Genomic DNA, 23,721 nt, shown 5'->3' with positions numbered 1-23,721 from the left:
AGCGGGACCGGGGCAGCCGCGGAGCTCGGGGGCCGGGCGGGGATCGAGGGGCCGGTGGGGTTCGCGGGGAGGGGGACGGGGGAATCGCCTCGCCGCTGTCCCGGGGCTACTCCTCCCCGCACGGCCCCGGCTTGAGCACTCCCGTCTTCTGCCGGGTTCCTTCAGCCGGAGGAAAGGGCACTTTGCAGCGTCCGAGCTGTTCTTTATGGACAGAAGCATACCGAATTGGTTCTTATTTTGCCGGTAGCTCTGAGCAGACTGTGTGTGTACGGGGGGATCTCTTCTCCACTTGGCGATTTTGGCCACAAACTTAACTCTAAATAGTGAATCATTGAGGTGGGTTATTCGCTGCCGGGAAAGAACCCCGGGAATAAGCAGTACTCATGGAGTCCGGGCTCCGAGTGAGGGGCTGGGAATAGGCTCGGCATCAAACTCAAATATTGATTCACCTGTGGGGTCCCCATCCTGTTCCCAACAGGGCTTGGCACCCCAAATTATGCTTATGAGAGTTTCTTGTTACTAAGCGAATCCTGTCATTCCCATTCCTTATTGCCGTTCTGCCTGAAAACCCCGTTAAAGACCTGCTCGTGTTATTTGCATCAGCTGAGGCTGTACCCTACACCCACAAAATGGTCCCTCCCCGCCCAGCACATAGGCAGCCTGTTCCCTCGGCTCCCAGCCTGCTAATCCTAATTACTTACGGGATTCAAGCTGAGTTTGACTCACTGCATCTTATTGATTTTTCCCAGGGCTGCAAAAAGAGGAGGGAAAAGGTTGTGTGCTGACGGGGCTGGATTTTGCCCTTGCTCTTTGTCTGGGTGTCAGCTCCAAGTTGTGTTTCTGCTGCACCTGCGACACAAATGTTTGATGCTTTTTGTGTGAAATGAGGCAGGGGGAGAGTGGCCGGCAGTGTCCTTGCGAGGGTGACTGGCACGGGTGGCCAGGTGGCTGCTGGTGGAGCTCCGTGGCCAGGCTTGGCCGGTGCGGACTCGAGAAGCGGAGCAGCGGCAGTGAACAGAACGTGACGCTGTTCTTGGACCCGTTCCGTGTGGATTCAGGGCTGGTAATTTTAGTGGTTTTGTTATTATCAGCGTTAACTTCGTGGCAGGCGCTGGGGAGGGAGCGTGGCCCCCGGCTGCTGGCAGCGATGGGTCCGGCGCGTCCCTGTGGGCAGCGGTGCCGCTTCTCTCGTGTGTGTTCTGTGCACACCCGTGTGAGCACGGGCACGTCTGCAGCTGCCATACACTCGCTTTCCTCTGCTAACATGTGGCTGGCGTGTGCTTTGTGGGTGCCTGTGGCTGCCGGAGAGCAGCCAGGCCAGGAACATGGAGGTTGTTAGCCTGGCACATCGGTCAGGACCCCACTGGGGTGCCCATGTTGGGGTGCCTGTCTCCCATGGATCAAGCTGGCCCCAGCTGTCTCTCATGGATCAATTTAATTTTTATAGTAGTTTGAAACACAATCTTTACTCTGAAATGTCTTTCCCCGTCTCTCTGGAGCGTGTAACACTACTCGGGATATTTATCTGGAATACTCGTCAGGCAAAGCAGGTTTAAAAAACAAACAAAAATCCAACCCCAGAGCTTGCTTTTCACTTTGTGGCCTCAGATATGAAGGAAACACTGAATAGCCACTAAAGCTTCAATTTTGACCCCGCAGTGTCTTGGGCTCACTGATGATCCCCATGCCAGGACCATGTTGCTCCAGGTGGAAGAACGTGGTGGTTGGATAGTGCTTGTACGGTGATTCCAGCCCTCTTGGGAGCTGTGGGGGTGACGGTGTGGGGAGCCTGGCCCCCCTGAGCTACCGGGTTTGGCTTTGGGGCTCCTTTGGCAGACGGTGGGACCGAACTTTCCCTGTGGTTGTTCTGGGTGGATTTCCCTGTAAATGCAGCAGTTGTTTTTATTACTGGGGCTCGCTCCAAGCAATGTCCTGAGGGACACATCTGTCCCCTGGTTTCAACCCTGAGCAATGGTGGGGGGGGCATAGGGGGCTCTGACCTCCTCCAACAGCCTCAGCCTCCCCTTCAGAGTATTTTTAGACCAAGCTGTCATCTAATCTTGACCTCCAGGATGATGTGGGCTAGAAAATATCACTGTGTCTCCAGCATCAAGCTGAGGATATAATTCACAAATCTCTTTAGTCCATTTTTAATTATGCCTCACCTTGCTGCAATAATGAACTGCTAACAAGTATTTTGAGTGAATGTGAACTTTTTTTTGAAGTTTCTCAGTGCCAATGCTCCTGGCAGGTGCTGGCGGCACTCAGGCTTTGATGGTTTGTTTCAGCACCCACCTGATGTCCCTGAGCTTGTAATGACTGCAGGGGCTGGGGATTTAGCAGATTGCTTTTTTTTGCCTTTCCTGAGCGGGATGTTGGAAGGAGTAGGCTGGCTGCTCCCACTCTCCTCCAGAGTGATTATATTAGCATGGCCTGGGTAGGAGTGGCGGAAATTACAATGAAATACTAGAGGTAGGAAATAAAAATCTAAATTAAAAAATAATGACAGATGTGTGTCATCTTCCAAATCCTGGGCATGACCATCCTGGCCTCCTGGGGCAGCCATGGTTGGGGGGTTACACGCTTCAGCTGCTGGGGAGCTGTGCTCAGGGAATAATGCTGGGGGCAGAGAGCAGGCGAGGGGAGGTGAAGGGCTTTGGTCTCTCTAAAACTTGGGAGGGAAAATATGTGAGTGGATTGGGATTTGAAAGCCCTCTTGGTCCCCCAGGACTTGCCCTCCTGAAGTCTGAGTTGGTGGGTGCCCTTAGGGCAGTTCCCCTTTTCCCCCTAACCAAGCAAAGCTGGGGCTGGCTGAAGCCCACATGGTTTCACTGCTAGGGGGGTTTTGGGGACAGCTGTGACACTGTCACGTGCAGGGTTTGGGTGTCACCATGGTGGGCTGTGTGCAGCACTCTGGCACGTCTGGGATGGCACTGCTGAGAGGGAACAGCCCGGCAGGGATGGCCACTGGCTAGAGCCTGGCTCTGCCACTGACCTGCCAGGTGGCCCTGGCCGTGTCACTTATCCTCTCTGAACCTGTCTGTCTTCTCGTGGGTCCCCTTGGCTCTCCAGGGACTTGGTGCCAGCCCAGCCCTGGCTGTGCGAGGGAGGCACCTGCCTTCAGGTGCTTCAATAATAGAAATCATTAATTTTCACTGCTAATGGAAGAAACGCTGCACTATGAAAAATGTGCGTTGGCTTGGAGGCAATTCAAAAGGCTGGTGGAGACGGGAGCCCCTAATTTGTTCCAAATTGGTTATTTCACTGGAATGGTGAGAAAGCATCAATCTGAGGAGCTTTTCTCTCTTTTCATTTCTGTCAGCCGTTCCTTGGCTGTAATGAATTGGACTTGGCTGCAATTTTTACAATTTAAACTGCGTCCAGAATAAAGGCTGAACTGATCAGGGGCTCCAGTGCACTCCTGAGCTCTCCATCTCTCAGGAGGACCCTGGCCTCTTCCCCATCACCCCAGCGAGGGGTGGGCAGGGCTGTGGGCAGTGGAGCCCAGATCAGGGTTCAGTACTTGCCACCTCCCTTCTGCTGCGTCCAGTCAGGATGAGCCCACATCCCTTCCGAGCCCCTCAGTAGCTGTGGCAGAGGTCAGTGGGGTCTTGGCTAGGCTGCACCATCCTGGCAGCAGTGCTGGCCATGACACAGGGGACACTGAGCTGATTGGGATCTCTGCTGGAGGAGGCATCCCTAAATGCTGATTTTTCAGATCATTACCTGGCAGATGGGAGTGCTGGGAATTAAAATCCAGAGGGAGTTGGGCTCGGTGCTTGTGCACAAGGGAGGAAAAGATGCTTGACAGAGCAAGACTGATATCCAGTTTTGCTCCCCAGCAGCTGTTTTCAATACCAGCGGTGTGGGGTGAAGTCCCCTATGGCTGCCAGGGAGGAAGATGCAGCCAAGCTGCCTCCCAAGGACCAGGTGCATGGACTGGAGGAAGCCCAGGGCAGGAGATCACCCTGTCCTTGCTTCTGCTCCTTGACAAAAGGGCTTTGCCCTTCTCAGCTGCTGCTCAGAAGAGCCTCAGCCTGGAGCTGGGGTCGCCAGCGGGGAGAGATGAGCATGCTAACCCCCCCTCCCTAGCCCAGCCCAATAATCCTGTTGTGGCCATGTCCAGAGTTTGCAGGAATGTCATCTGAGTTTATTTCAAGGCTTGTTCCCTGCCAGCTGCAGTCACGCAGCTGAAGGTTGTGACAAGGCTGTGCAGGGGAAGGAGGCATGAGGCTGCATCCTGCAAGCTGGCAGTGGCTGTAGGGTGTGTGTGGGGGTCCCATGCCAGCAAGTCGAGGTCTTCTTCTCCAGTAGCACCCCGTGGCTCCCTGTCTGTGGCCCACTGCCCATCCAGGCCCCTCCACAAGGACCTGGTTGTGCCGGAGCCAGAGTCTCTGTGCCCACAGTGGTGCTGGAAGGGCCCCCCCAGCAGAGGAGGAACAGCCCCCCGAGTACCCCGAGTTGTGCAGGAGAACTGGGACACAGCTGGGAAATACTGGGGTCCCCCAGTGTGTGCCCCATCCCCTTCTCTGTGTGGGAGCACCTTCTCCTCCCTGTGTCCCTTCCAGCATCTGCAGATCCCGCAGGCCACATCCTTGCCAGATCCGCCCGTCCAGGCACCAGCCTGGGGGCTGCAGGAGTATTTTTAATTTGGCTGAGCTGACACGGTGCCGGGTGCTCTCTCCCACGTGAGACAGCGGCTCCTCGCAGCCTCCCCCCTCTGCCACACACGGCAGAGATTGAACTGAGCTGTCACCACCTTCGGGTGCGAGGGATGCAGCCGGGCAGCTCCCATGAGTCCTCCCTCCCCTGCATGCTCCCAGTTCATTTTGGGGGCTGTCTCAGCTGGGGTTTTGGGTGCAGAGGGTGAGCAGGGACCTGCAGGGTGATGGGTCTTTCCTACCCCATGGCCTGTGGTGGCCAGGGGTGAGAGGGCTGGTGGAGCCAGGCACAGCAAGGTGGGTGGGCAGGAGAACTGGGGGCTGCACAGGGATGGGGCTCGCTGGGGTCAGCAGCTTTGGGAACACCAGCACCTCCGCTTCCCTGCGGGAAGACTGTGCGTCATTTCCCAGAGCCTGACTGGCTTAGAGCAGGGATGGAAACAAAATCTCATAAATATCTTTAGACTCGGGGATTTACAATTTTTTGGGGTAATATGGCTGGATTTGGTCTCTTCTGTTCAGCTTCTTATAGATGCAGTAAGAAACCCTCAAGGAACCTATCCATGGATATGGGGCTGGAGTGCTGGAAGGGGTGCCAGGGATCGGCCCGGGGCATCCCAGTGGGAGCTGTGTGCCTGGGGTCTGCTCTGGCTGCCAGAGGTGTGGGATGCCAATGGAAACTGGGACTCAGATGGAAACTGTGGCTCATGGCTGCCGCCGCCCTTGTGCCACGTGGATGATGGATGTGCTGGTGTGCTGGGGCACCTGCCCACCCAGCTCCTCAGGCACGGCATGGTCGGGAAAAACAGCAACAATTGGCTCGAGCCAAGGCGGCTACTGCTGCACGGGGGTAAACAGGAGTATCTCCACTCCAGTTCCTCCAGGAAGGACATCTGACATCCGGCAGCTATGCGAGGGCAGGGTGCTCAGCAGGGTCAGGGGCATCCTGCAAATGCTGCCCAAAATTCGTGTTAAAGCTTGAGGCTTCCAGCAGGAATGGGTGTGCAGGGCAGAAGGGGTCAGTGGTTCCAGCCTTGCCCCTTGCATGGAGTAGGCAGAGCAAGCGTGTTCTCGTCTGGAGTCCACTGGTCTTTCCCGTGGATCCCAGTGCAGGGGGTTGGTGGGGGGGGTCCTCATGGGAAGTGGAGTTGGTCCCAGCCACTCCTAATTTGGGGCTGCTGACCTTTGCCGTCCTGCTCTGGATGCTGGGAACCAGGGATGGGATCAGGGGATGCAGCGGGCTCCAGCCTAAAAACTCATTAAAAAGGCTCAATCCTCTTTTTTTCGCGGCATTAGCACAAGAATAAACCGGCCGTGTTTTCACCCCAGGAGCCAGCTCTGGTTTCACCACCTCCTGCTCTCATTAACCCTGGGCTGAGGTGGCTCGGCAAGAATGTCTCCAGAGCAGGAAGAGCCTCTTGCCCCGGGATATGTGGTGGAGAGCCTAAAGAGAGGAATTCACCGGGGGCCGCCAGACCCCCCTGGTGCAGAGCCAGCCGGAGCCAGGTACAATGCAGCTCCTAATCCAGGCACATTCCGGTGGGCCACATCCCTCCTCGTGGCCCAACTCCACACTGGGAGAAGGGCGAGTCTGGGTGGGAGCATCCTTCAGCTCCCAGGTATGGGGTATGTGCTGGAGAACAAGGAGCAGGGTTCCCATCGGGGGTCCCACGGGACACTGGTGCCCCTTGGGATTTCAGTGCGCTCAGGAGCCCTGTTCGGGAAAGCAAAGGTGGCACAAAATCCTCTTTCTGGAAGTAGCTGAGGGGCTCTAAAGTTCACCTGCATTTATTGCTAAAAGAAAGATTTTGGGATGTGAGGAACCATTCTGCTCGTTAGGGAGCCCTAGGGGGGCTTAGGAAAGGGGTTGGAGTTCAGCCCCAGCCCTGCAGCTATGGACCAGGAGTGCAGGTAAACAGGAACTTACAGCATTCCCTAAAGGTCTTGGACCTGGATCCTGCCGAAACTCCGTGTCCATGGCTTGGTGCTGCTCTGCCCACGGCTGCTTGCAGGGCACTTGGATCCTGGCTCTGCCGAAACCCAGAGACAGACACCGGTCCTGGCTGGCTGCAAACGCTCCCGCAGCTCACCCTGCTGCATGTGCCCAGCTGTCGGCTAAGAGAGCCGGGGTGGGGATTCCCGATGCCCATCGCTCCTTGCTCCTCGGGGGAAGGGGTCCCTCAGGTGAGGCACGGGGCACGGCTCAGCCTGGGGGGCCGCAGCCCATGGCCCAGCCACCGCGTCCACTGTCTCCGCGGCCCACGCGGCCTTCCCCACCGCGGCCACCGCTAGTGGCCACTGCCGCCGTGGGCTGCCGGGAGCATCCGTGAGGCAGGCAGTCCTCACAGCAGCAAGATGGCTGCTCCCGTGCTCCCGTGAGCGCGGGCGGCCGCCGCAGGCTTTGTTCCCGCAGCCGCCGCGCTCGGGGCCGCGGGGGCTGCGGGGCGGGGGGTGCAGCCGCCTCCCACCAAACACCCCGCTGCTTTTTGTTTTATTTTTGGCTTTGCGTTGCTTGGCTGGGTTTGTTTGGTTTTTTTTTTTTTGGGGGGGGGGTATTTTTTTTTTAAATTAGATTTTTAAAAATTATTATTATTTTCTTCCTATTTAAAAACCAAAACTGGGAAGTTTGCAAGCCCCCCGCCCCAAAGCTTATGGCAGCCTTTCCATGGTACGTATGTAGGGGCGGGTGAGCGGGGTGGGCACGCTGGGCTGGGCGCTGGGGCTGCTCCGCTCACCCTCACGGGCACGGCGGGACGCAGCCAGGGCTGATGCACCAGGGACGAGGGTCAGGGCAGCGGCTTGTCCTCTCACAAGTGAATCCCGATCCTGCCCAAACTTCCCGGCGGGGGGAGAAGCAGGCTGGTGGGGGGATCGGAGTGTGAGCCCCCATCCCGAGCTGCTGCCGAGTCCGCCACGATGCGCAGTGCCGCTCTTCCCGTGGGCAGCAGCAGTGAGGGGTGCTGGGCTGGTGCCAGAGCACCACGGGTGCTGCGGGAATGGGCGCTGTGGGAAGGGGCGCTACGGCGCTCTGCTCCATCCCAACCCCCGCCCCGGCCTCGTGCATCCCACACACTAATTGCTGCTCTTTTTATTTATTTATTTTTTTTTCTTCTTTCCAAGGCAGCAGCTTCTGCTGGAGCAAGTGCTGGGGGGGGGGGGGGGGGGGGGCTGTGGGGATGGCTTGACAGCCAATGGGGTCAGTGGCAGGGAAAGAGCACAGGAATCCATCCCCTGGGGCCATGCACCATCCCATTGCAGCCAGGGCGCTCGATGCCCACCCGGCGCAGGGATGGGGTTGCTGTGATGCCCGGGACTCCAGGGCCACCCACCAGCGGTGCCCAGGGCGCCCCGTGGGGAGCACTGGCTCCATAGGGTGGGCATTCGCGCTGCTGGGAGTCGTGGTGGTGTTGTTCTAATGCCTGAACTGTGAGGGTTCCTTCCCCCTGCTCCCACAGTGCTGTGGCAATGGTTCTGGTTTGGGGGCTTGTTCTTCAGAAAACCCCCAAGTTCCTCATTGGTGTCTCAGCAAGTCATGTGGACTGATGGTATTCCCCAGTTTCACTGCCTCTGAGTAGCCATGTTCTTTCTTTTTTGCTCTGCACTTCGGTTCTCCTGCATCCCCATGCTGCACTGGGTTCTTCCTCCTCCTCTTCCCAACACCTTTAGCAAGGGTCAGTTTGGATTTTCAGTCTGGTTCATGGAGAAATGTGAGGATCAGACTGAGTGGGCCTGAAATGCAGGGAGGAGGTCAAGTGAATGCTTAAACCCTTCAGGTCCTGGTTTGGTTACATGTGTAAGTGCTTTGCAGCCTCTAGCTCAGTAGATATTTGGGAGCCTGGCCTGGAGCGGATCCGGCGCGTCACCCCCTGGGAGGGACACAGGGATGGCACTGAATGATGGCTCCACTGCCATGGGACCTGCCGTGGCTTCGGCAATTCCCTGGAAGAGAGACAAACCAGGCAGGACTGAGAACACACATGTGCACACAAGCACATGTGTCTGAGCTAGTTCCCAGTCACCCATGTTCAGCTCCAGGGCCCTGGCAGTCACTGTCAGCAGCAGGTGCTGCTCCTCCAGGGCTGAATGCTCGTTTTTTGAGTGTTTCAGCCAGCGCTGAGCCTTCCTCACCTTCCCAGTGCCAGCACAGTGGGGAGGGCTGCTCCGGGGGAGCATGTGGGTGTTCCTTTGGTGACGGGACCGTGTGTGTGTGCACCAGTCCCATTAGTGACACCAAGAGCTTCTGGTGATGATGATGAGGTGCTTGATGGGATCCCCCAGTGTGGTGCTGGGGCTGTCGCACAGCCTGGCCTGTCCTCAGCACCACTGCCACCGCCGCTGTCACCATGCCACCACAGCTGAGCCCTGGCTGAGGTTTGCAGGGCCCTAATCCCTTTCCCTTGTGTCTCTTTCATCTCCAGTCGGACCAGGAGAGTGGTAATAGACCGTCTTACTAAATTAAATGTGCAGGCTGCTCCTCAAGGCACAGTGCGGTTCAGCCGTAGTGTTTGATTTCCCAGCCACACCAGCATGGTGCCTCCAGGGAAAAAGCCAGCTGGGGAAACTTCCAATTCCAATAAAAAGTGTAAACGCTATTTCAATGAGCACTGGAAGGAAGAATTTACCTGGCTGGAGTTTGACTATGAGAGGAAACTCATGTTTTGCATAGAGTGTCGGCAGGCACTGGTGAAGAACAAGCACGGTAAAGCGGAAAACGCCTTTACCGTGGGCACGGACAACTTCCAGCGCCACGCGCTGCTGCGGCACGTCACCTCCGGCGCGCACCGCCAGGCGCTGGCGGTGAACCGGGAGCAGCTGGCCTTCGAGACCCGTGTCCATGGCCACCCCGAGCTGCGCTCGGTCATCAAGGTGGAGGTGAACCCGGCGAAGGTGGCCGTCCTCACCACCGTCTACTGGATGGCCAAGGAGGAGATCCCGGATGAGAAGTGCTCTTCCCTGCTCAGCTTCCAGAAGTTCAACCTGTGCCAGGCGCTGCTGGCCTCGGAGCACAGCGAGTACTACCACCCCGGCAGCGTCAGGGAGATGCAGGTGTGTATGCGGGGCTGGGGGTCCGCACCTGCGTGCCGGCCGCGACGGAGCCGGACGGTGCCGCGTGGCCACCGCCTTTGGCAGAGCAGGGACGGTGCCTGCGCCCTCCAGGAGCTCCCTGAGCCTGCCAAGCTGCTTTGCAGGATGAAAGCTCAGGAGTTCAATTAGCACACGAGCACTGTGGGTTTTTCCTCTTTTGCCCTAAACTGAGTGATCAGAAAGATCAAGTAGCCGGAGAGTTTAGAAAGGATTTTCTGAATTTTGCAAAGGCTTCGTGCCTGCTAAAATCAAATTAAATTTTTAGCGAGTCTTGGCCATTTGCCAGGCTTTTCAGCTCTCTGCAGAGGCTTATTTTGCTGCTAAACCCACTAATTAGGTTTCCCAGCCTGTGGTGATCCTTGCAGCACTCACACATACACAGAAAATTTTCCCTCCAAACTGGGGAGTTTGCCTGAAATGGGGGGCGTGTGAGTGAGTGAGTAAAGCTGGAAAAAACATTGCAGTTTTGCTGCTGCTCTTGCCCCTGCTGGGGCAGTGAAGTGGAACTGCTGGAGTTCAATGTGGGAGGTGGGTTCCTGGTGTCCTGCCTCACTGCCAGTGTAGGTGGGGGGCTTGGGAACGGGATGTTGGGAGCTGAGGGGCCAGTGCTACTGGTAGTGCTGTGTCTTGCTGTAGCTGTGGGGCTCTGACCCCAAGCTCAGGGCAGGAGCCCCCAAGCTTTCAGCAGCTTCCCACAGTGCTTGAGCTGCCGAACAGGAGCAGGAGGAGACAGCTTATTAGGGAAAAAAAAAGTGATTTCCAGCCTCTGTGTGTGCAGCTAGTGTAAGGGCTGTTGCCTGGCTTGGGCCCTCGTGCGCTGTGGACCTGTGGGTGGGAGCCCGCCTGCTCGCTGTGTGCCGGGTGCTGCGCATCTCCCACTGCCTCTGAATCTCATTTGTGTTTCTCTCTCCCTCCCTGCACCCCTCCTTTAACTGGCCCAGGCAGCCATTGCCAAAGTCCTGCACAACGAGGACAGGCACAGGATCAAAGCCTCGCCGTTCGTTGGGCTGGTGGTGGACGAGACGGTGGATGTCCTGGAGCACCGCAGCCTTGCCATGTTCACCACCACTGTCTCCCCCTGCAACGGGCAGACCTCTACCACCTTCCTGGGCAGCTTTGAGCTGCCCACTGGGGAGGCCTCCACTGTGGCAGGCAAGGTGGGTGAGGTGATGCGTTCCTTCGGCATCCCCACCATGAAGCTCACCTGGCTCAGCGCCGACAGTGCCTCACTGGTGGCTGAGCGGCTGAGTGGGGTGGGGACCGTGCTGACCTCACTCTGCCCACTCCTCACTGAGGTGCACTGCTTGTCCCATGGCACCTCCCTGCTGCTGGCTGAGAGCATTGGCACCATCGAGTACCTCCAGAAGTATGAGACCACCGTGGATGCTGTATATAGGCTCTACTCCAGCTTCCACGGGGAAGGCGATAGCCTGCAGGAGCTGCGGAGAGTCCTGGACCTCTGTGAGATAGACCTCAGGAGCCCCAAAGCCATCCACTGGACTTCTATCTTCCCAGCTGTAGAAGCCATTGACTCCTCATGGCCCACACTGGTGCTGCTGCTGGAGAGTGAGGCGGAGCGCTCGCCTGTGGCCCGTGGCCTCTGCGAAGAGCTCAAGAAGTTCCAGTTTGTGGCCTTCACCAAGATCCTCCTGGATGTTCTCCCCATCTTCCAGAAGCTCAGTCGCTTCTTCCAGATCGAGGACTTCGACCTCTCCATCTTGAAGCCCATAGTCTCAGCCACAGCCACCACGCTGCAGGCCCAGCAGAACACCAGTGGCCAGAACCTCCGGGAGTTCCTCAGCGAGATGAACAAGCACCCGCAGGACGGCCGGGAGGGCGAGAGCCGCCTCTACTACAGGGGCATCGAGCTGGCCAACTGCTCCCAGGTGCACCTGAAACACTTCGAGCACCTGAAGGAGAGCTACCTGGAGAGGGTGCGGGGCAACCTGCTGGACAGGTTCCCCAGCAGCGTCCTGGAGGCCATCAGCTCCTTCTCTGCCATCTTCAACCCCAAGTGCTACCCCCAGTCTCTGGAGGACATTGGCAGCTATGGGGTCAGTGAGCTGAATTTCCTGCTGCAGGTGTACTCACGGGTGGTGGTGAGTGAGAGAGCTCTGAGTGACTTTCCCCTCTTCAAGCGCATCGTCTTCAGCCTCAGCCAGCTCTCCTTCAAGGACCTCTGTATCAAGCTGGTCTACAGCAGCTCTGAGATGCATGAACTCTTCCCAGACTTCGCTGTCCTGGCAGCTATTGCCCTGGCCTTGCCGCTGGGCTCGGTCCTTGCTGAGAAGATCAGCCGGGGCCGGGAGCTGCTGAAGCGTGGCCGGTCACGCCATGTGAAGGATGAGGGGCTCTCTGACCTCATGAAGATCGCCATTGACGGGCCAGCCATCAGCGAGTTTAACTTTGCGTTGGCCATCGAGTACTATGAGAGCATGAGGGAGTCTGGGTTCATCATGGCACAGGTGAAGTGAGCGTGGCTGCTGAGGGCCGAGCCCTTGGGCAGGAGCCGGGGCCTGCGGGCAGCCCCCAGTGCCAGCCCGAGGCTGCCTTTCTGCATCACTGGTCACTGCTGGGGCCAGGCAGCCACAGTGGATGGTGACCTGCTCCGTGCTGGGAAGAGAAAACGGGATCCTTCGCAAAGCTGTGCTGGTCCCATGACCACCCCTCCCTCATGCCCCAGACATTGGCTTGAATCGCCCAGAATTCAGAATCCTGGGGCCACCCAAGATCCCAAATTGCGATGAGTTTTTTCCAAGGGTTTGTCATTATTTTGTTTTAGGGAGATGAAGGCAAAGCTCTTGAGCTCAAATGTCACGTTGCCTTTGCACAAAGATACCCAGCAGCTTTTGCTTAATGCTCTGCAAAAATATGGGATTTCTGTTATTCTGGAGCCTGGAGAGCGAATGCAGAAAAGGCAGCACATCCTCCCAGCTCTGCGCCGACCCCAGCGTGCCTGGCGGTGTTGTGTTGGTGTTCCTTGCGCACAGCACAGGGTATTTTTAGCAGTGGCATCAAGTCATGATCATTTCAAGAACAAGAGATTTAGGGAACGATATTGTAATGGCTGAGGAAATAGTAACTTTAAATGCATCATTGTGTGCATATGTGTATGTGTGTATATATATATAAATATACATATATAAATATCTATATTAAAAAGGTCTATCTTAATTTTCCTAAAGTACAAAGATATCTAAAAGGACTTTTTTTTTTTTTTTTGCAAAGACAGAATAAATTATGAGCAGAGGTCCAAAAACAATCACTAGCTAATTTCTGGTCTTTCCAAAATGTCCTCACGTGCTGGAGTTCCCTTTGCACCCTGAGCTCTTGGCAACCTGCAGTCCAAGAGAAAGTCCTTCAACACCTGCTTTTGGGACCAACTGGAGGTGTTCAGTTCGTATTTCTCCTCTGAAGTGTTACTCTCTATCCCGAGGTCAACAGAACTGTTGGTGCCTGCAGCAGGCAGGAGCTCAGGCCCCTCTGCCCATGAGTCTGGGGGTGCCAGCACGGTGGCCAAGCGGGGCTGGGGTGCTACTGGTGTGTCCCAGTGTGACGGGGCTTTGCTGGTTTTGACTTGGAGGGCTGTTTCCTTCAGTTCAGACTGGTTTTAATCAGCAATAAACCCAGTGCAGCAGCATGAAGCATCACCTCAGTTGAATCCTGGGTGCCGGCTCCTCTGCTGGGGCTGCCAAAAGCTGGAAATGGGAGGATGTAGCAGATCTGCTGCCCCACGGTCCAAGTCTGGTTGTTCTGGGAGTCCAGTGCAGTGCAGTCTCTTTGTTACTGGTCCAGATCCCAGAGGTGCTGGGGCTACACTGTGCTGCTGTCATGGTCCAGCATTGTGACTGGGTCTTGCTCCTCTTCTCTGGCCATCAGCCTTTGGCATTGGGGAGCCTCCTGGAAGCATGCTTGGCCAGAGACAAAAGATTTAAAGCCCTGTGTAAGGATTGAGAGACACCATCAGAATTTGCTGAGAACATCTCCCAAGCAGGAGGAGCCTCCGTGTGAATAAACAGCTCCGTCTCCATCTGGCCGGGGCAGACTCCGCGCCAGATGCTCTCTGAGGCAGCGGCGTCTGCGGAGATGGGTCCTTGGCAGACTCATGTTGGCACAAGAACCTGCAGCGTTGGCCCCGCCGCCTTCAGAGGCAGCTCTGGGAGGTTCACAGAGGCGGGTGTCAGAGCACAACAGTTGCTCTGCTCTGCCTCACAGGGACCAGGAGAAAAACCTGCTGCAGGTGTGTGTTCAGTGGCTGTGTAGAGTGAAGGGGTGGGGACAGGCTGGGGATGGTGGCCAGTTCAGGTGAGCTTGGTTAAGTGTGGGGCTGAAAATTTCTTTAAATTCCAAGGGATCCCCACAAGAGTCACTTGTCTGCAGGACAGGAACTGGGTGGGCTGAGCTCCAGAGGGCTGGGAAGGGGCTGAGCCCCAGGGAGAGGATGTGCAGGCTCCAATGGCTCTGGGTGAGCCCCAAGCAGAGGACACGCAGCACCACAGCAGGGACATCGTGGCTTTGGCATCTCTTCGTCAGGCCTGGACCCTGTCTGTGGAACTGGAGGGGCACAGAAGCAACCCCCCCAGACTGCAGCAAGTGCTTGTGCCGGAGCACGTGATTCCTGTGCTGCCCTCCTTGCACCAACCCCTTGGAATGCTCTGCGGAGCCCGGAGCATGTCCTATCCCAGGGGGACCGGTGGTGCCAGAGCAGCAGTGTTTGCTGTGAAGGTGGGGGCTCCTCTGCCAAAACGGGGGAAGGGGGGCCCAGAGTCGGGGCTGTGCCAAAAAGCTGCACCACTGGGGGTCCATTCACCAGCACAGCCCCACCTGCTGCTGGCCATGCCCGTCACCTTGGGTAAGGTCGTGTCATTCTATACAGACCTGGGGCCCTGCCACTCTCCCAAAAGCAAATCCCCTTAATTGAGTGTCTAATTAATACCTAAAAATACTGCCCTCAGCTGCTGCCGGAATCTGCCCTGCAGCAAAGGTAAGGCAGTACCCACAATGCCATGGCCCCGTAACCTTGGGGAGGTGCCCCAAGAGCATCATGCAGGTGCCCCGGCAGGGTGATGTGACACGCTGGGGAGCTTCACTGGAGTGGCCTCAGCCCTCTTCCTGCTCCTGGGGGTCTTGTCTGCTTTGGGGGCAAAGCCAGGTGGGAAAAGACCTGCCCATCTGTAGGGTCTCACTGGGGTTTCTGGGCTGTCTCCGACTGCCTGGTTTATCCCAGTCCAGAAATGGGTTTAATCCACAAATTTGAGCTCAAGGATGTGCCAAGAGGTTGGCATATCTTGTCCATACCACTGGTGGTGGCCGATCCCGGGAGTCTGTGTCCCCTCAGCACCCATCCCGTGGCTGCCCAGTGCAGGAGCTGCTCCCCAGGGAGTGAACCCTTCAGCCGGCAGCGTTAGCTGAGCTGCAGCATCCCTTCTTGTAGTTACTGATTTTGGGGCTGAAGTGATCGCCCACCTCTTGTTCCTCCCATACATATATATTTATATATATGTATATTTAATGTTTTTAAGGCCAGTGCAGTCAGTGCAAATCGCACTGACTGTGACGAGTGGCACCCCTCGTGATCCAGCCCCAAATGCCTTTGCTGCTCTTGCGCGGGGCCGCGGCTGCGTGTGCTGGGGGTCCCAGGGCAGCTCCTCTGGCGCCGGCCCGGCCGTCTCAGATGATTTGATGTAGAAATACTGTTTCACGCCTCAGAAGGTTAATTATGCACCGCTCACCCAGTCCTGCTCGCTGCTGCTGTAATGTTATTTATTTATTTTTAAGCGGTTTCACAGATTTCCCTTCTGGGCGACTCTGGAATTAACTCGATCAGTGCACGCCTGATGAAGCAAACTGTAATTCCTCCCCGGAGTCAGGCCTGGCTTGGGGATGGCTCCGGCGCCGTGGCAGAGCCGCCGCGTGCGCTCACCCAGAAAGAGGTCATTGGTGCCCGTGGGGCTGGCGACGAGCACTCGCTGCTCAGATCCAGGGAACCTCTCAAACTTTGAATTTCAGATGCATGTCTCAGCTCCTGCACCAGCCAGGATTGGTGCGGGGCAGGTGCGGAGCAGAATGAGGAGCAGCACCAGCCTGGGGTCCTTATTCTGCATAGCTGAGTGTGGGGGACTGGAGGGGGGCTCAGGCTCAGTGCTGTCGCAAGAGGGGCTGGTGGTGACAGCAGTGTTCCTGCTGTGGGAGTGGGTGCTGGCCGCTGTCAGCCTCCCACAAGGGGTGTTCTCGCGTCCAGGGGGGCAGTGGGATGGGGTTGTGCTGTGCTGGGTCAAGGGATCCGTGATGCCTTTGAGGTGAAAAAGAACCCAAACCTCAAAAAAATCCAAAGGAACGAGGAGCACTGACCTTGTCCTTGCTGCAGGAAAAGGGATGGGGCTGTGGGTGGGTTGGAGGGGGTACGAAGCTGTGTGGGATGTGAATGGGCTCTTCTGGTTCACAGCATTCTGGAACTGTTTCTTATTCATTGTGTTTGATTAATTAACTTTTTTATCTTAGTTTTTCCCCCTCCTTGCTCCCAGAGCTGGGCAGGGACTCCCTCTGCCACTTGGAGGATGCTTTCCTGTGCTCACCATCTGTGATGAGTCCGAGTTGGGACAGGGAGCAGTCTGGAGACAGATCCCTCTTACTGGCCTTCCCTCCCTCCTTCCCTCTGTCCCACGGGTGTTTTCTGTTTAAACAGAACATTATTAATAACTCTAGGCTATTTTTAAGTCTCATGCTGGAGTGTGTGGTTCATTTGCAGGGGATGGGGAGTGGCGGCTGTACCGCAGGAGTGGGGGCAGCTCGGTCTCTGCCCCCGTCCTTTGGCTGCTGCTGGCAGCCAAAACCTCACCAGCCCTGATGAGGAGCCCCGGTGGTGCCGGTGTGGGGGAGCCCAGGGCTGTGTGGCTCCATGGGAGTGCCCAGGGAAGGGGCTGCTTCCCTGGGGGAGGTTTTGACATCTTTTGAGGGTTCAGACTCCTGCGCGTGTCCATGCTCTGATGCAGAGGTGGCTGGGTCCTGCTTCAAACTGGGGTGCTGGTTTTGAGCCTGAAAGGCAAAGGGGAGCCCAGGGCCACCCTGGGCTGGGACCTTTCACTGGGAGGGGTCTGCAGTCCGTGGCAGATGTCCCCGTGTGCCATGTGTTGTGTGCTCTGTCCTCCTGCTGTGAGCAGGGATCACCAATGCTGACGCTGCTCTTTCCCTCTGCCTGCCCAGGTCCCTCTGGACACAGCAGCCCCCTTTTAGCATCGTTGCCCATCCCTGGCCGGCCTCTTCACCCTCCCTTGGACATCAAGCACTTTCTGACCTTCAGGCTCAACGGGACATCACCGCTCAACCTCTTCCCCAACTTCAACACGGTGAGTCCCCAGGGTGCGTGGGCATCGGCTGCTGGACCCCTCCTTGCTTGCAGCAGTCCCTCCTCTACATGGCACCACTCCTAGAACCCCACCAGGTAGTTTCTGGTTTAATTCCTGGGGTCTTTGGCTGCTGGACACCCGTTCAACATGCCCACTTTGCCCTTAGCTCGGAGAGGTTCCTGCCCAGCCTGTCAGTACCAGAATTAAAAACATGGTTCATTTTAACCAAGATCGATTGGATTTTGCCCCTGGAATCAATAGTAATAAAGTAGCTCTGGAGAGCAGTTCATTAGTTGAAAATTAAATAAGGAAAAGCAAAGAAAGAGAGAGAATGTATTACAGATACAAGGAATGTGGTTGGTGCTGTGGATGTTGGGGAAGTCAGAATGCTGAGGACTGCTCCGACCCTCTGCTTGGGTTCCAGGTCCCCAACATTGAACCACTGGCCCAGGTGCCTGGGGTGGGCAGTGACATGTATCTTTAGAGAGGTTCCATAAGACAGTTAAACTGACCTGGATGTTGCCAAGGGCACACCACTGTGTGGGGTGTGAAATGGTGTTTTCCCCATGCTGCACCTCCCCCCCAGGCTGGTCCCAGCCCCTCTGTGACCCCTGGGTGCTGCCTGGGATTGTTGTGGAGCAGGTTCTGCTCCGGGAAGGGCAGTGGGCAACTCCCCCTCTTTGCCTCAGAGGCACTGCAGGCTGGTGTTTTGGGGTTCAGTAAATGCCCATTGCTCTCTCTCAGGAGCCTGGAAACGGGACTTTCCCGAGCCCCCTCCCTGCTCGCCAGCCTTTTTTGAGTATCTTTGAGCTTAAATGTGCTCGGAAGGTGCAAATTATCGCCGAGATCCTCAAAGACAGTTCAGAAATTAAGTGCAGGATTCCTGTTGCTGTTGAATGGGATTCAGGCGTCTGAGTCCTTTAAGCTCTTTTGAAGCCCCAGCCCAGCCTCTCCCCAGGCTAATGAGCTGGAACACAGGACAGGAGAGGTTTTGATGCCATTATAGTTCCTGCTCTTTGTCTGGGCTCTTTTTTTAGTCGCTGGAGTCAGGAGTGAACTTGACCCAGCGCCTGTTGTTTGCTCCTCTTGGCTCCCACCTGCCGCTGCCTCGGCGCGTGTTCACCCACGTTTGTTGCTTTGAAAAAACTGATAATTTGGAAAATGAATCTGGTACTTGCTGGAGCCACACACTGTTGCACGGCTGCTGTGCTCTGTGTGGGCTTCTGCCACAGAGAATGGGTCAGACATGGACAGAGATGCCAGGGGAGGCTGACCCAGCCATCTGGGGACCTGGAGTCAACCACTCTGAACCCGGTGTGTGGTGTTGGCTGATGGTCCGGGGACAAGAGCTGTCCCTTTGGGGTGTGTCGGTGCTGGAGATGTGGCTGAAGGAGGCCGGGTGAGGTTCAGGGTGTGCTGGGCTGGCAGCTCTGGGGGAGCCAGAGCAGAGCTTCCATCCCACAGGATGAAGGGCTGGAGCATCCCTGCAGCCTGAGCTGGTCTGGCAACTCTGGAGGAGTCAGAGCATCCCTCAGGATGTAGGGCTGGAACATCCCTGCATCCTGAGCCAGGCTGGTGGCTCCTCATCTCTGCCCAAGTGACTGTGACGCCAGGTCAGCCTCCACTTGAGCCTCAGTGGGGGGAGAGGATAAGGGGCAGCAGTCAGGGTCTGCCCCTTGCTGAGGTTGCTGCCACATTGGAGGTGTTCTGTGACAGGATCTGAGGGTTCCCCTTTCATGCCCTGCGTCGCTGGTGATGCTGTGAGGGCTCAGCGATGCCCTGCGGAGCGGGAGCTGTTTGCAGCACCCAGCAGAACACTCTGCACTCAGAGCAGGTCACAGGGTTCCCATGAACCCAGCAGATGTTTTACTCCGGAGCAAACGAAGCCCTTCCAAGCTGCCTCCTGTCACTTAGAGCAACAACCAGGGAAAAAAACCCCTAACAGCACCGGAGGCACGTTCCTTGCTCCAGAGGTCTTTCTCTTAGCTTGGGATGTTGCAAATCCCCAGGACCCAGCAGCGCCTCATAAAACCCTGTCAGCAGACGTGATGTGAATGGATGCTGCATCCCTGTGAATTCCTGCTCCTGACCTCAGCGGCCGCAGGGAGCTCGGCGCAGGGATCGCTATTTATATCGGCAGGAACATCCAGGGATAAATAAAGTAATGTGAGTCAATACGAATTGACTATAAAGCTGGGATCTTTATTCCCCAAGACCACGGTGCCCAAAGCCACCTCTGTCGCTGGCTCCACTCCTCTGGAAGCAGCCAGGAAGAGCTTCAGTCTCTGGCTACAGGTGCTGGTACGTACAGCTGCAGCACAGCCAGCCCTGTGGGAGCTGGGGGGACTTTTCCATATCCAAGAGAGCTGTGAGGGCGTGCAGTGGGGAGGAGATAGAGGGATGTTTGTGTTCTCCTCTGGGGAGAAGCGCAAGGGCTCTCAGGTGGCACCAGGCTTCAGATGTGCTCAGTGTGGGGTGGAGCTGGGCTGGGCTTCTGGCAAAGCACCTGGGATCATGTGTGCTCCCATGGGGATGGGCAGCTGAAGGCTCGAGACAGTGCTGGTGTTCACTTTGGGACAGCAGGAGCAGCCATGGCCACCAGTTGCACATGCCTTGGCTGGGATGCCTGGGGCTGGGGTGAGGATCCAGGTTCTGAGTGTGCTGACCAGCCCAGCTCCTGGGAGCTCGTGAGCCCTGTGCCTGCCCAGAGCAGTTGCAGGTGCTCTGGTGAACACAACTCCTTGCTGTGCCACAGGGTTGAGCAGGGTGGATTTGGCAAAAGCACAGGGGCTGGAAAGACCCAAGCTGGTGCCATTACCCTGGCATAACCCCAGGAGGAGGAGGGGACCCTGTGCTGGGGCTGTTCAATGCCACCATCGTGTAGATGAGGCTCAGACGTGGCTCTGGCACCACTGGCTTCACTGGCAGGTTCAGGATGGGGCCAAGATAGTCCCTGGCCTCATTTGTGTCCTTGTGCCAGCATCTCCCTTTCCTGTGCCTCCTCCTCCAACCCCCACCCTGCTCATGCTACGGTGCTCAGGGTGTGGATGAGCCCATGGGAGCTGGCAGCACTTGGTGAGTGCCAGTGTTGTTTGGTGGGAGCTTTGGTGGTGCTTGGTGGGAGTGACCGGCTGGAACCTGGTAGCTGACACTGCTGGGAAGATTGGAGCCTTTTTTCTTTTCTCAGTGAAAAGGTGGGTGTTTCTCTGGAAAACAAGTGCTGGCCCAGCATCCCAGCAGCATAGGGGTGCTGCCAGCAGCACATTGCAGTGTTTGTCATCAGGCGTGGAGCAGCATCTTGGCCATCTGTAGCTTCCTCCAGGTCTCTGCCGAACCCCAAATGCCTCTTCATTTATATGGCAGATAAGTGAGTAAAATTTCATAGCAAACAGGCACTTCATTAATCACCTGCTTTTACCATTCTGCTCACTCCTGGAAAGGAATTTGGGGTCTTGATAATGGCGCTGTTGTCCAGGCATGTGCCTCGAAGACTGATGCACCTGTCTCGGCAGCGAAATAGCTTTGCAGAGAAATACGATCGCTGAAAACCCCGGGCTCTCCTGACAGCAGGACTCAGATAAGATAATCTCCCTGTGCCACAGGGTAGGGAACAATACTTGCATTATAGATTGGAGCCACGCTCAGACAAAGAGGTTATTCTTATGTTTTCTTCCTTAATAAATGCATTTTGTTAAAAACAATTATGGCTTTTGGAAGCAGTTTGGTGCTTGGGCTGTGGAATGAGGCCGAGCCCTGGGGCGAGACAGAAGGGCCAGGGCCTGGCACCGGCCACATGCTTGGCCCCACCACAGCCCTGGCGGGCTGGAGGACAGATATGGCTCCCGGCAGGTCATCGAAATGGGTCTGTGTGTGCCCAGCCTGGTGAGTGAGTTGCCACTGTTGAGTTTGAGCAGGTGAAATGCACATCTGGACAGCAGTGGGGCAACTCAGAGGGGCTTTCATGGGCACTGTGTCTTGGGCGAGCTGTGTCTGTGGCAGCAAGCTCTGGTGTCCCTCCTGCCCTGGCACCCACGTGGGCTGTCGGTGTCCCATGGGCTGGCACACATGGCCCTGCTCATGCCTTTGGCATTGCTTGGGGACATTCCTGCTCTCTGGTGAAGAGCATATGGAGAATAAATGATGCTTGTTTTGGTCACCTCTGTCCCCTGTTTTGGTGGTTTCTGCTCCTGCTGAGGTTCAAACAGAAACTGGTAATTTTCCACCTGTGACACAAGTGTCTGTGTGGGGGGAGAGGGGACTTGAGCACACACTGGAGCAGATTGAGTCTCGTCCCTTCTGCCAGACCACAGCCGACATTCAGACCTTGTGGATTTGGTGGATTCAGGAATGGTTTAATCAGGACAGGAGCCAGTGTTGACACGGCACGCTGCCCCGTGCCGGGGAACCTCCATGGCCGCAGGGCTCCTCAGCAGATGCAGCCCCTCACTCCTTCCAGCCACAGAGCTCCTGTGAGCTTTGTGGCATTGGCAGTGGCTCCTTGGGAGCGTGACAGGCGTGGGGGTCACCAGGTCACGGTGCCACGCCGGGGCAGCCATCAGGACACAGCACCCAGCCGCCCTCTGCCCTCCCTCCCTCCCTCCCGTTCCAGATGGACCCGGTGCAGAAGGCGGTGATCAGCCACACCTTTGGCATGCCGGCCCCGCTCAAGAAGAAGCAGTTCATCTCCTGCAACATCTGCCACCTGCGCTTCAACTCGGCGGTGAGTGGGGCCACAGATGGGGCTGGGAGTGAGTGGGGGGCACGGGGCCAGCCCCTGTCAGGGCCATCCCCGACAATGGGCCAGTCTCACCCACCGGAGCTGCCGGTGTCCGGCAGTACGGGGGCTGTGGGCTGCTGGAGCTGCTCGTGCCTCCCCGGGCCCTGCGCCCTGGCCAGGCTCTGCTGCCTGCGGAGGAGCCATCCCAGCCTGGCCACGCTGGATCTGCAGTGCCTGGGGCTGATGCTGCCCTGCCAGCAAAGCTCCCTGCTTCTGGGCTTCATAATTCCGCTCCACAGCCAAGCAGCTCAGAAGAAGCATTGCTTCCCTGTTTCAGGCTGCATCCTGGCTAGAAGTGCTGTGCCAGGAGAGTCAGTCCCACTGCATGCTCCCAGTGCCCCTGTGAGCCCCCGTCCCCACTCTGCCCATCCCTGCCCATGTCCTTCCAGGTCCCCCCGGCTGGCCCAGACCCTCACAGCCCGTGGGTGTTCCAGCACAGCGGCTGTGACCTACTTTGGCTGCACCCAGCCCTGTTCCAGCCCTGTTATCCGGGGGGCGGTTTATTGTCTTTGCTAATGAGGCACCACGCTTGGACTGGCCCTTTGCTTTCCCACGTACCAGTCACAGCCCTGGCCCCTGTTCCCAGCCCTTGGAAAGCCACAGGGAGAGGGAGGGGAAGGGATGGGATAGGATGCTTCCCTCTGCTGAGCCCGGGAATCCTCAGCTGGCCCCCAGGAATGCTGTGCAAATTAATCTGTCCTACTCGGGGGTACAGCGTCTGATTCATACTGGGGTTCCTTTCCATAAATTGCCAAACCGGGGTTGTTTTGGGGGACAATGCAGCATTGTCCCTGTTGGGAGGACACCAGTGTTCGGGGGATTTTTTTTTTGTGGCCATTTTTATCAGTTCAGAGCAGACATGAATCCATCAGAGTCACGCTTCATTATCCAGCAATCACTGAGAGAGAGGAGCTGGGGACGTGAACCATGTGTTGGACACCCCTTAGGATACAGTGGGTGATGTGTCCTCCCCACCAATGAACCTCTTTATTTCATTTTTACAGCAACAATTCATTTTACGTTTCTGGAGTCATAAATTTTGCCTGAAAGCTGCTTTTAGGAGTGACTTGATGCATTTAATCAGAGCAGGGTCCTTATCTCGGCCAAGCAATGTGGTGGTGTCTTAGAGAGTGATACCTTGGCCCCAATATGTTGGTGTCAGAGCAGGCTGGAGGGAGGTGGGACACAGTTCTGTGCTACACCCCACACCCAACACCCCTCTGCAGTGGTCCCAGCCCTGGGGGTGGATGTCACCAGGAAAGGTGGCTGCACTAGAAACACGCCTGAGTGGCCACATACCAGGACTGACCCCATCACCTGCCCTCCCCATGCCTATCTGTCTGCCTGGTCACAGCACTGACGTGGCCATCCCGGTCTCTGCCCCCCAGAACCAGGCAGAAGCCCACTACAAGGGCCACAAGCACGCGCGGAGGCTGAAGGCCATTGAGGCCATGAAGAACAAGCAGAAGGTGGTGGGGGCTGCAGCGGGGACCCCCGGCCAGGACAGCACAGCTGACCTGGCCCCCAGCCCCGTGGGCAGCGGGGAGCCGGGCAGCACAGGTACGAGGAGGGGGATGGGGCTGAGGAGGCTGCGGACGGGGTGGCAGAGATGCCACCGGTCACAAATGAGCTCTGGTGCTCGCGGGGGCACGGTGGGTGTGTTCCCTGTGATTGGGCGTCTCTAGGAGGTGTTTGTATGGATGTGGGAGAGAAAGAGAGCCCTGTCTGTCTCACACACCCCCAGGGCTCTGCCGAATGCAGGGATGGGGCTGGTGGGAGCTGTGGCAGTGTTGGAGGTTGCCCGGGGTTTTGTGCTGAGTCCAGCTTCCATGCACTGCAGATAAAAGCTGTA

At 56.9% G+C, this 23,721-nt stretch overlaps 2 protein-coding genes across 3 annotated transcripts in view; both read left to right on the top strand.

Annotated features, from left to right (window-relative positions):
• ZNF385C (zinc finger protein 385C) overlaps positions 1–23,721 on the top strand; it is a 59,576-nt gene that overhangs the window by 30,171 nt on the left and 5,684 nt on the right. Inside the window, 3 exon segments of the mRNA XM_068996225.1 lie at positions 16,950–17,092; positions 21,702–21,812; positions 23,258–23,429. Coding sequence (XP_068852326.1) covers positions 16,950–17,092; positions 21,702–21,812; positions 23,258–23,429 — 426 coding nt within the window.
• C27H17orf113 (chromosome 27 C17orf113 homolog) lies at positions 774–12,985 on the top strand. Of its 2 annotated transcripts, none has more exons than XM_068996224.1 (3): positions 774–1,063; positions 9,080–9,707; positions 10,688–12,985. In XM_068996224.1, the coding sequence occupies exons 2-3, from the start codon at positions 9,189–9,191 to the stop codon at positions 12,218–12,220; spliced, it is 2,052 nt and encodes a 683-aa protein (XP_068852325.1). In that variant the 5' UTR covers positions 774–1,063; positions 9,080–9,188; the 3' UTR covers positions 12,221–12,985. The 2 variants fall into 2 exon arrangements, with proteins under 2 accessions (XP_068852325.1, XP_068852324.1); XM_068996223.1 differs by lacking the exon at positions 774–1,063 and adding an exon at positions 1,227–7,329.

Source organism: Aphelocoma coerulescens, chromosome 27, assembly GCF_041296385.1.
Source record: "Aphelocoma coerulescens isolate FSJ_1873_10779 chromosome 27, UR_Acoe_1.0, whole genome shotgun sequence".
Taxonomy (NCBI): domain Eukaryota; kingdom Metazoa; phylum Chordata; class Aves; order Passeriformes; family Corvidae; genus Aphelocoma; species Aphelocoma coerulescens.
Note: the sequence above shows the minus strand (reverse complement) of the source record. Positions and strands in the feature narration are given on the sequence as shown.

Bases quoted from the DNA above. Each gene is read 5' to 3' on its own strand.
- C27H17orf113 (XM_068996224.1), top strand. From the start codon at position 9,189: ATGGTGCCTCCAGGGAAAAAGCCAGCTGGGGAAACTTCCAATTCCAAT. The intron at 9,708-10,687 runs GTGTGTATGCGG...TAACTGGCCCAG, and splicing joins GCAGCGTCAGGGAGATGCAG to GCAGCCATTGCCAAAGTCCT.